The sequence below is a fragment of the Perca fluviatilis genome, chromosome 22 (genome assembly GCF_010015445.1).
Source record: "Perca fluviatilis chromosome 22, GENO_Pfluv_1.0, whole genome shotgun sequence".
NCBI classification, from domain to species: Eukaryota; Metazoa; Chordata; class Actinopteri; order Perciformes; family Percidae; genus Perca; species Perca fluviatilis.
The window spans coordinates 16,966,512-16,978,353 of record NC_053133.1 but is presented as its reverse complement, the minus strand read 5'-3'; the positions used below and the strand labels follow the sequence as shown (position 1 = coordinate 16,978,353).

The 11,842-nt window shown below is 39.3% G+C and overlaps 1 protein-coding gene across 2 annotated transcripts; it reads left to right on the top strand.

Annotated features, from left to right (window-relative positions):
* The first annotated feature begins 672 nt into the window (after positions 1–672).
* On the top strand, positions 673–11,709 carry gyg1b (glycogenin 1b). Of its 2 annotated transcripts, XM_039790517.1 has the most exons (8): positions 673–825; positions 2,772–2,907; positions 3,015–3,189; positions 3,284–3,446; positions 8,629–8,755; positions 9,888–10,104; positions 10,529–10,567; positions 10,819–11,709. In XM_039790517.1, the coding sequence occupies exons 1-8, from the start codon at positions 819–821 to the stop codon at positions 10,966–10,968; spliced, it is 1,014 nt and encodes a 337-aa protein (XP_039646451.1). In that variant the 5' UTR covers positions 673–818; the 3' UTR covers positions 10,969–11,709. The 2 variants fall into 2 exon arrangements, with proteins under 2 accessions (XP_039646451.1, XP_039646452.1); XM_039790518.1 differs by lacking the exon at positions 10,529–10,567 and having other exon boundaries at positions 10,819–11,703.
* Positions 11,710–11,842: the final 133 nt, after the last annotated feature.

Below are 11,842 nucleotides of genomic sequence, written 5' to 3'. Positions count from 1 at the left end.
CTTCCATTCTTCATTGTTTCATATTAGTTGCTGGATATTTCTTTCTCCAGGCTAGGCTTCTTAACCTGTGTTCATAATTTCCCCCAAATCAGTTGTGCCGTTAAGGGAATATTCCATTATATGTGGATTTCAAGTACACTCACCTAATCTTGTTTGTTTTTATTAACTCAAGCGCTCTACTGAGACCACTAAAAAGAATTCAATGTTGTGGAACACAGTAGGCTACAAGGGAGCTCCACAACTGCCTCTGTTTGTCTTGTCGCTGCTATACTGTCATTATCTCACAAGATGGCGACAAAAAAAAAAAGTATAATATGGAACATGTTGTTCCTGATCTTAGCACCTCATTACAGCATCATCACCATGTCTATTGTCACCAACAGTAAAGATGACACCAGCCAAGGGAGCAACATGGCGGTTGTTTGAAAGGTCAAGGCTGCAGAATGATGTCTTGGTGATGTGAAATTATGTCTGAGTCAAGGTTAGTTTTTGACTCTTTATTTTTTTTTTTCGCTGTGAGACCAGTTGTGAACAAACTCAACAAAACGAGTAGCCTACAAAAAGTCTGTTAAAAATGATCAAATGATAGTTTTGTCTCTTCATTTACACGGAATACTCCCTGAACTCCCTGACCTGCCGGGGGGCGTGGGGCCTCATGTTGGGAGCAGGTGGGTGTGTGGAGACCGTCACATGACGCTAACTGGCTGCTGTCATACTTGTATAAATCCACCTCTGTAGATTTAGTCAGTCCTTTTCCTCCACGCAAGGCTGCTGTATCTTCGAGTCCAGGCTACAAAGTAGCTTCGACTTCTTCAGTCATGGCTGGTATGTAGCATTTTAACATTTTAAACCGCGACATTGCGTTGCCGTTTTCATGCAGGGGCTACCTTCAAGCTAAAAACGTGTTTTCTAGGAAGTTTAAAATTGTCGAGGACTTTGACAGTATCTAATAATAGTGTGTATTGTGAAAATGACCGTAGGTATTGCTTGTCTGTTGTTTGGGTATAATGTTTGTACCGCAGCGCCCCTCGAAGTGGGCAGAGTTTTCAAGGCGGAATGTGTAAAAGTAGCCTACATTGTATTATCCATCTGGTGTTTTGCTGTCTGTTAAGTGACCAGCTAACTTAAATGAAAGCGTGAGATGTCGACTATATCCGAAACCTAGTTATCATATATGTCAGCCATAAATCAGTGTCACTAGTAGCTAATATAACTACTGTTGTCTGGTCCACTCCATTCGTCATTTGGAGTAAAAACTGTTGCAAGAGACCAGTGTCATATGAATCATCTGTTCCGAACCGAAAATGGTGATTTTAAGGTAATTATTATCCTCTTCTAATGAATGACATAACGGCAAAATTAAGTAATTTTGCAAGTGAACCCCTTTCAGGTCCCTGGACCTTAGCTTTAGAAACCCTGTACTACTGTATGCCGTTACCAAACTCCCACTGGAGGTAAATATAGAGCGTATACTCTTACTGAGGAAAATGGAAGTGGGTGTGTGCAGCCTATACTGTAAATTCACTGAACCTAGGTTGTGGTTAAACTTTAGTTATGCGTTTCATGTTAGGCTACATGGATAAATACTACAGCACTTATTGTATCAATTGAGAAGGGGGTGTGAGAGAGAGGAGGTGTGGCAGTACAGCCAGTAAAACGGAGCAACTTTTCCTGGCAGCTCTGATGGGCGAAACCGCACTCTGACTGACCATTAACACTGTATTTATGTACATAATGCACCTATTGTCTTACTTTCTTTGCCCATTTATTGGTAGTACAGTACCAAGAGGTTTCTATACAATCCATGTGGGATTCATGTTGGCCTACATCCTGCAGTCACACAACCTCCCCAGCAGCAATGCTGATTTCATCATCGCAATTTATATGTCCTCTCACAGTCGAGCATTGTTCCCAAGACCTGACTTGGCAGCTCTGACAAATTTTCCTCCCTGCCGGCAGAGGTGGTGGTACAGAGTAGGCACCACACTGCAAATAAAAATCACCTTTTTTAATGAGACATTTAATCTGGTACTGGGCACTAAAGTCTTTTTCTTAAAACAAGGGAGTAAGGTGAGGCAATGGTGCTTGTTGTCTTAACCCTTGTGTTGTCCTTCGGGTCCCAGTGACCCGAAGGACAACACAAGGATTATGTACTTCCGTTTACTTTGTTAAGAATTGCTCTCTAAACAAGGGTTAATACAGCACCTTAGTTCTTGTTTGTACAGCATTTTGGTCAGCTTCAACTGTGTTTAAATGTGTTCTAGAAATAAACTTTACTTACTTACTTTACAAAAAACAGGGTTTAGAGAGCAATTCTCAACAAAGTAAACGGAAGTACATCATCCTTGTGTTGTCGGGTCCCAGTGACCCGAAGGACAACACAAGGGTTAAACTTGTGGATTGATTGGAAGAGTAAGTTGCCAAATGTTTTAATATGTTTAAGCTATTGCAGTTACACTTTTTTGTTGTTTAGTGTATGTCGTAGATTCCTGCTGGCCAAACATGAAAGATGTGACTTAATGACGAGACCTTTGCAGGGCAGTCCCAATGTAGTTAAATCGCAGAAAAAAACGTAACTATTTAAAGCATCAATGTGAAACTTAATGTTTTGTGTCAGACACTTAAATAATAATGGCTATATGTTAGACACACTATGTATCCACACTGTGCTTTAACTCAACTGAAGCTTAATGCTTTGCACTTGCTGCCAATAACCAATCAACTGCTAACGGGTGTAGTGCAATGTCTGTTTAATTGCTTTTCCCCTTCAGACCAGGCTTTTGTGACATTGGCTACCAATGACTGCTATGCTCGGGGAGCCATGGTTTTGGGCAAGTCTCTCCGCAACCACAATACGTCCAAGAAGCTGGTGGCACTCATTGGTCCGCAAATGTCAGATCCTTGCCAGTAAGAAACCTTGCCTCCAACCAATGGTGCAGCATTTCTTTATCACACCTGTTAGCATTCTTGTCAAGCCTTGTTTTCCACCTGGATTGTTGATGGTGATTCGTTAGGTCGGCGCTGAAGAGAATCTATGATGAGGTGAGGATGGTGGATGTGCTGGACAGCGGCGACACGGCGCACCTGGCCATGATGAAGAGGCCTGACCTGGGTGTCACCTTCACCAAACTCCACTGCTGGACTCTCACACATTACTCCAAATGTGTTTTCATGGATGCAGACACACTGGTAAGACAAAGTGAGCGTTTTACTTGACCAGAAAAAAATTCAACATGTTGTACTGTAACTATCTACTGTTTATATTTGTTTGTCTGCATCCTAGGTGCTTTCAAATATAGATGAGCTGTTTGACAGAGAAGAATTGTCAGCTGCTCCCGACCCTGGCTGGCCTGACTGCTTCAACTCTGGTGTGTTTGTTTTTCATCCTTCTATGGAGACCTATGGCAAACTGCTTCAGTATTCTACAGAACACGGCAGCTTTGATGGTAAGTCTAGAAGAACATGTTTTGATGCTTTAGTTTAGTGTTGAAATGTTATGAAACATAAGCTTGAATATGAATTAAAATACTTAATAGTTTCATCTATAATAATCACAAGTTTCATCCCTACTTTACTTAAATGAATAGTTCAACATTCTTAGGAAATACACTTTGCTTTCTTTCAATTGGTTGGATAAGAAAAGTAAAACCAAAACTTGTAGTTTTTACGTTTTATAGCTTTTTCTATGAATAACAAACAACATATCACATCAGTTTGTGAGCTGAGGGGTGCTGGTTGGTGATTTTGTTTTAACCTTAGGATGAGCCACGCTATCGGTTTCCCCATCTTTATGCTAAGCTAACCATCTCCTAGCGGTAGCTTAAAATTAAATGCTGGACAATAAGTGATATCGATCTTCTCATCTATATCCATTTTCAGTTATCCTTTTTGACTTTTTCTGCATGTTGGTATTGGATAAAATGTGTCATGTTGTACAAGAGGATTTCTAGAATTGCAAGTATGTCTGGTTAACCACCACACAGTTGTGATGTCAGCAACCTATTTGCAGTCCTACTCAAACATGTAGGCTTTGAGTAACATTGGGTTCTTGGTAACATGATGTTAAACCAAGCTTGTTTATCTTCTGCTCTAAGTAAGGCCTTTATCGAGCCCTGTGCCTGGATACAAGGCCCTCCTGTCCCTGACTGTCTAGCTCTGCTGAGTTATTCTCAGGGGCTCACTGCAGAGGGGTGGAAGTTAAATTTGAGAGGCGGTATTTTGCACAGAGCACTGGTTGACATTCAGCAACACTTCTGTGTCATACTGTAACTGAATTGTGGTTGTCGTATTGGCTCCATATCGGGTTTACTGAGCAGCTCAAATCAGTGGCTAAAAAGGTCATTATTCCATACTTGTAGGGTGCTGTGGTTCTCGTACTACAGGTTTACCACCTTCGCTTGCCAAAAGTTACAAAAGTAACAGCAGTTTTTGAACATAAAACTGCTACATTCCTAACACTTGATAAGCTATTGCTTTTTTTTTTTTTTAATAGGTAGCCTGTAAACATTTTACCAAGACAGAACACTCATTCACAGTAAGATTTATTAACATTCTTTAAACACTTTGACCTGCTAAAGTAAACATTTGTCTCATTCAACCTTCTCAAATGCACTAGTTACAGACTTTTTTGCAATGCTGTATGTTCAGAAGATTTCACGTATTAGCAAATGTAAAACCAGAACCTGGGACTTTATAATCCACACATTTGTTGTACAGTTATTGGGTTTCGATCGATCGATGTTTTAATAAACTATAAAGTGCCCGTTAATGTTCCTGTTTGGAACGGGCTGATTGCTTGGCCTGTGGCATTGCCGGTTGTAGAATTCTCCAAAACCAAATTATAACCAAAAAATAACTTTCAGAAGGACCCCCTCTAACCACTTAATATGCAGCTCTACTGTATAGCCTACTAATGACTTACAGGAAGACATTGTGCTACTATATTTACCTGACAGAACGTGGCAGATTCAGAATTTAATCACAAAATATAACCAATAAATGTAGAGTAATCAGACAGTTGTCTCATGGACTAAGAGCACACACACACCTCGCTTTATTAGACAGATAACTTTCATTTGTTAATAAAATGTGACCAGGATAGGTACTGAAAAATAAACTTGTCAATGCTTACTGGTAGACAAACTGTTTATCAACCAATGTATTCGGCAGTACAGTAACTGGGTTTTGACAAAATAATCTGAACTCATGGTTCAGAAATTTGCGTTTTTTAATTTTTTTTTTATTTTTTTTTTTCAGAGCTTTTAACCACAAGTCTTAATTACGTTACCAAAGTGTCATACTTAGGTTACATGATGAGAGCATGACAACTGAGAACTCCATTCAGGACTGTGAGATGTGGTCGAAAGCCTCGGAAAAAGCTCCTAAGTAACCTGCCTGTAGACCAGTTGGACTCCTAATCAAACTCAAATGTTTTCTCAGGGTGCTTAAAATGCCAATAAACAAAAGAAACCGTTGTGGAATAAACAAAACAAGATGCAACTTATAGTAGGGCTCGGAAGAGCCGAGGCCTGTCCTTGTTAGTAGCAGTGACACTTTTTTTTTTTTTTTTTTTTAACATTAAATGACAAGCTGTTTTCCTTTTGTGATACTGTGAAAGAGATTCATCACAAAGAGTTTATTGGAAAACCAATTAGTTTAATAGTGGCCAATGCTTTATAGTGCCGACTCATTCTGGCTGCCGTGAGTGTTTGTTGGCAAGAGTCTTATTTCCATCACAATTATAAAAAAATAAAAACATTTTAATCCAATATTTCAATGGGATGTCAGCGTCTGTATGCCTGATGGCATGGTAATGAGTAAAGCTGTCTTATTTATAGCCATGGATGGTTTTTAATGTTAACTGGGGCATGAGTTGAAGTTGCATTGACCTTTAGCATTTCAGTTCCACTCTAAGGAATACACGATGTACACATGCAGCTCTCTGTCTCTCTGCAGTTCACGGATATTGGAAAAATTGCTGAGGAAAGACAACAGGAAAATAATTTTGGTGGTTAAACCCAGAGGCTCTATCTCTGCATCTGTGGCTCCAGTGTTGCTTGCTGCCAAGACAAACTGGCAGAGTTGGATGCACATTTTTGCTGAGCTCTGCTCATCCCCTCAAAATGAAGACACTCGGCCCCATATTAAGTTTGAAATCCCCAGTAGAAGTTGTGGGTTCAGACAAACAGCAGCTATGTGTGTGTTATTTTAAAACTGCAGCAGTCTGCGGTTTCACAGACTGTACAGTTCTGTGCTTTTTAGAGCTTCATGTGAAAGTTCTATTAAAGGCCAACATCTAATCTTGTACTAGTGTCAGTCCAATGATTTACTATATGGCAACTAGGTGAAGCATTTTAGCATGAATAGTCAATGAGCTGGTGTCATGTTTTTTGCTTGGCTTCAAAATTCAGTGTTCTGCCTGGTCAGTTGCAGAACAGATTTTCACTGAAAAAAAAGCTTTTTGAAAAGGCGCAGATCTGGTCGTATACTTTAAGTGCTACTGACCCACTTAATGTCAATTGTGTCCCTGGACCCCAAACTGTCCTAAATTCTGTGTTTACGTAAGCTACCACCATGACAAGGGCTGTCCCAGTTCTAAATTGGCCAAATTGAGCGAGGGCGAGTGGCCTTTCAGCTCTCCAGTTGGGCCTCTAGGACCTGAGGCAATTAAATGCAAACTTTAAAGTGTGTTGAGTGTTAACCCAGAGGGTTAATTCAAGTCCCCAGCACAGAGCGAGACAAAACACTTTAAATACTTGTGTCAAGTTGTATTATTTAAAGTTGAGTAGTCATGAATAGGGCTGGGGATCATTGACATTTTTACAAACAAGCGTAGAAACAATATCTGGGTTTCAATAGCGATACCGAACCTTTTGCGATCCCTTACTTTGAGGAAATGTAAAATTCTTGTGTGGCTGGCAACTTAAGTTTTCATCCAGCCTCACCACAGTCACCAGTGTTTCCAGACATAACAAGCAGGTATTTTCAGCGAATAAGCTCAGATAAACAAACTGTATGCTACCTGCCCAGCACCACATGACAGTTAGCGCCTAGTGAATATATTGGAGCATTTAACTGCTACAGTATAGAGTGATGAAAACCAAACTAAAGTAGACTTGGACTGGATAAGTAGGTGATGCAACCTTTGCAATCATTTTTAGTCTCTGTGGAATGGGTTTCTTTTATATGTTTGTTGTATTGGTGAAGAAGTTACAAGACAATAGTGTACCATCATACATTTGATGTGCAAATCAATTAGATCTCGACTTTGAGTCCATGAAAAGCGCTATATAAATTCAATTTATTATTATTATTATTATATGTTCAAGTGAGGGAATTTAATCCTTTAGCTGTGATTGGCAACAATATGAAGGATAGAAGTGCACAACAGCAATCAAGCTAGCATTGCCATCTGCTTACAGGCGATCCTACGGCAGCCTATTGAAAGGCTTCTGGTGTTGCCAAGCAGATTTTGACTTTGAACTGTAGTACTGGAGGTCAGTGAGCAAATGGCAGGCAATCAATCTTTGTCAAATGTATTTGATGAATAAATCCTCGCCACTGTGGTGGCTTAGCCAAATAATCCAGCCTTCCTCTAAATGTATACCCCTGGGCCTTTCAACAGCACATGATCTTGACATTTTGCCATCATTGGAGAGTATAATGTCAACATTAATGCACATATGACCGACCATGTTCTGTACATCATGTCTCTTTAAAGCTCTGTACAGCTACTGTGATCGCTATACACCTACACTGTGCTCATGCATGGCTTGCATATTGTGTGATTTCAGGAAACTTGGGGATAAAACCCAGGGTGGAAAACTTAATTCAGATCTTCCCATGCCTTCTAGCAAGGGAAATTGTATTTCAAATGACCATTGCAATTTGTAAAGGAAGGAAATCTATCTCGGTGTTCGGAATGTGTAGGAACATTCCTCTAACAGCTTGTCTGGACTGATCTCCGCAGACTGCTGACTAATGTAGACCAGTGTTAAGCAGAGACTAATTAATCTGGCTGTCACAGGTATGCAGATCACTTGACTAAACTCTCACTCCTTTTCAAAAAAGCTATCCAGGCATACCCTAAACCTGTCAGAGCATTTTTAAGCTAATTTGGCTGTTATGCCCTCATCAGTTTCTCACGCTACTAATGCACATAAATTAGACCAAGCACTCCTGCTCTCTCTGACCTGAAGTAACCTGAAGTTTTTCATCCCTGCAAAAAGAGGTTTGAAAATGCCATTCAAAGTGTAGTACTGCTCACTGAGATTCTACATAACCAGCTTTATATACTGCCCCATGTCTGATTTGACAAATACATTTTTGTTAAGCAAATTAAAGCAACTGTTACATACATACATACATGCATACACTATATTGTACTGCCTTGCATAACTGAAGTAGAAAATCTGAGCTAGAAAAGATGGGAACAGCACTACATGTACGTCAAAGTTTTTTTGCATAGAAATCAAAGTAAAGCTGATGCAGTATTAACTGTAAAACCTTTTTGTAAAGGTTTAGTGATTGTACAGTCTGTTTCAGATTTGTACATATTATCCCTAAAAGATACAGTATGTTAATATGCCGTTGCATGTTTGTTTGATTTTCTTCCCCTCTCTGTTGCAGGAGGAGACCAAGGTGTATTGAATGGCTTCTTCGGCGACTGGGCAACAGCTGACATATCCAAACACCTCCCCTTCATCTACAACCTCAGCAGCATAGCCATCTACACGTACCTTCCAGCATTCAAGCAGTAAGTGTCTGTCTACCAAGGTTAGGTTTCTAAAACAGTCCCACTGTAGTACGAGGGGTTTCTACAGTTTGAGCTGCTACAGTAAGTATATACTTCCACAAGACCGTTGTATTATACTACAGCAGTAAGTTTGTCAATGTGACTAAAGTCTTGCATATCTGATACACAGCCAATGTGTAAGCAGACACTCGATCACATGAACGTGTAGTCACGTTGTGATGACATTGGGTTACAAGTGAGATCAGCAGTTGAATTCCAGCGGCTCTGCTGGAGAATCACCCAGCAGGCCTCTGCGCTCGGTTGGATAACCACCCTGAGCTCCCAACAGCTGAGGCTAAGTCCTAAAATAGTGGTTTATTTAAAGACCTTTTATGTTCGCCTCCAGGACTGGTCATTGTGCAATGTATCTTGAGCTCCCCCACCCATCCTCACTGCCTCTGTGTGTCTAAATCTTTCTCCTCCATAGAAACAAAGCTCATCAACAAGCTCATAGTTTGGCATTTCCTGGCAACCAAATCAGGATGCTAGGGGTGATGAACATGTAGTTACTTGTTAGCAATGGCACTACTTAAGAGGTCTGGCAAACGCAACATAACAAACCCCGCCAAATTCAGGTTTATTTGTATATATGTGCAGTTGGCCAATCCTAAGAAGAAGCCCATGTCTCTGGGGGTTGGCAGGGTTTTTAATAGACACTATTTAATATAGTCAAATACAAGCATGCTAATACCACTACAGCAATAACTCAATGTGCAACCTTAAATCTAATTTTGAGATTACAGTTTCATGTTGTAATACTGTATATATGGTGACGGCAGTATTTTTCTACAAATCCATAAAATTGGACATTGACACCATTCTCTTAACAGTAGTTTACCATTACGTAGCTCATAGTTGTAGCCACATACTAATAACTACAGTGGACACAGTTAGCAGAATTGGTGTTTCTTTAAATGTGGGGTCATTTTATGATCAAAAATAGTTCTCTTAATGAATATCACATGTAGCTATGACTTGAAGGAGACTAATGGGGTGGACTGAATCCACTAAACGTAACAATTATAAAGCATCTACAATAAAAATGTGTAGGTGTCTACATTCCAATTCTTATTTACTTTATTATTAATTTCAGATATGGTGGCAATGCCAAGGTGGTCCATTTCCTAGGGAAGACCAAGCCATGGAGTTACACGTTTGACCCCAAATCCAAACAGATCACAGGTAGTGTGCACGAGGCCTCCACACATCCCACCTTCCTCCTGGAGTGGTGGACCCTGTACTCCAGCGCTGTGGTGCCCATGCTGCAGGAGATCTATGGAGACCAGCCTTTCCACTCCGGATGTGTGGAGGTGAATTGTTTGGTTGATTTGTTTTACAATATCACTTGCAGTCATATGGCACGTTGAAAGGAAATTAATGGAATTACTTCAGAGCTGTGGAGTCATGGTCAATGATGTACAATTTAAAACTTACAGCTGATTGAACAGCTTTCCTTAAGATTTCCAAAATGTAACATAAATAACTTTTTACAGCTTACAACTTTGGTGACCATCAACATGATGGATGGATAGATGTGGTTCCTGCATCATTAATGCAGGACAGTACTGTATGTTTGGAAATATGTTGTGCCATATTTATATATGCAATTGTATTTTGCTGTCGCATAATGTATTTTTCACCTTCATTCAATTTTTTTTTTTTTTTCACTATTTACCATTTATTTTGGTTATGGATAATGTACCTCTTTTCTGTCTTCCTATTTATCTCATAAAGTTCCAGTACAGTGACCTGGTCACTTTTGAGAGTGAACAGGTATGGTGAAATAGTTAAATTTTTTTTATTTTTTTTTTTTAATAGCTTAGCAGTAACAGTTTGCTGCCACCTGGTTTAATGCTATTACTGCATTCCCTCTAAAACCCATGCTTTCCTGTGTGTTTGCCTGTGGCCATTAATTTGGAAAGGATGCATTTGTGATTTGTGTCTCTTCATTGATTTAATTTTCTGTTTTCCTGCTTGGTTTCACTATTGTGTAAATTTTTATTTTATTTTTTTTATTTTCTCAGGATGGGAGCCTTGAGTCACTTGCACAAGCACTCCAACCCCAGATGTCTTCAGAAGAACGAAAGGAGAAGTGGGAGCAAGGCCAGGCAGACTACATGGGAATGGACTCATTTGACAATATCAAGAGAAAGCTTGATACTTTTCTCAAATAAAGATGCAATGACACAAGATATCAAAACGGCACAGATGTTTCTCAGCTAACTAGTTTGAGTCTCTCCATCCACCAGCATTACACCCTCCATACTCCAAAGACGGCCCAGTTTTTAATGGGAAATGAAAAGTTTAATATTCTGAACGGCTTTAATTGTCTATGCAAGGCATGTCATTATTCAGTTTACCCTGCCACAGATGTCTGCTCTGCTACACTATGAAGAGAATCAGGAAAGATTTATTATAGGACAAATTCAGTTTTTTTTTTTTTTTTTTTTTTTTTAAAGGTGCTTGCAATATAAATTTTGCAATATTCTCCTTTTCCAGGTCAATTTATTTTTTTGGGGTTAAAGGATGGCATCAAGGGTGGAACTGGGTCTTTTGTATCTTTGTCTAAGATTAGCAGTCAGTAATATGAATTCTTTTTTTATTTTTTACATGAGTCATCTAGCAGTCTTCTGAGCATTATTACATGCTTTTCTCCATTTATTTCTCATGCTTTTAAATTAAAACTGCCTATGTTTAACATAGATCTAAAACATGTTTACAGCACATCTTAAGATGGTCTTTTAGCCATACACTAGATCATTTGTGCCTTAGTGTCTTATTCTCTCTATTTTCATCATCCTATCGGTTCTTGACTAGCAGCTTTTCTGTAGGACATTAGGTTTTCTTTTGTTAAGGATATTTGCTGAACCACAATCTTTCATCTGGAAATATTAAACATTAAAAGTTTGGATTTGCTCAGGTGTGTTTTATTTTTTCTTAAACATTGAGGTGGAACAGAAACCAGTGGAGTGAATGTTCATATATAAATAATTAATTTCTATACTTTTTATTGATTTCCCCAGTGGGGCCTGAAATACACACATGCTC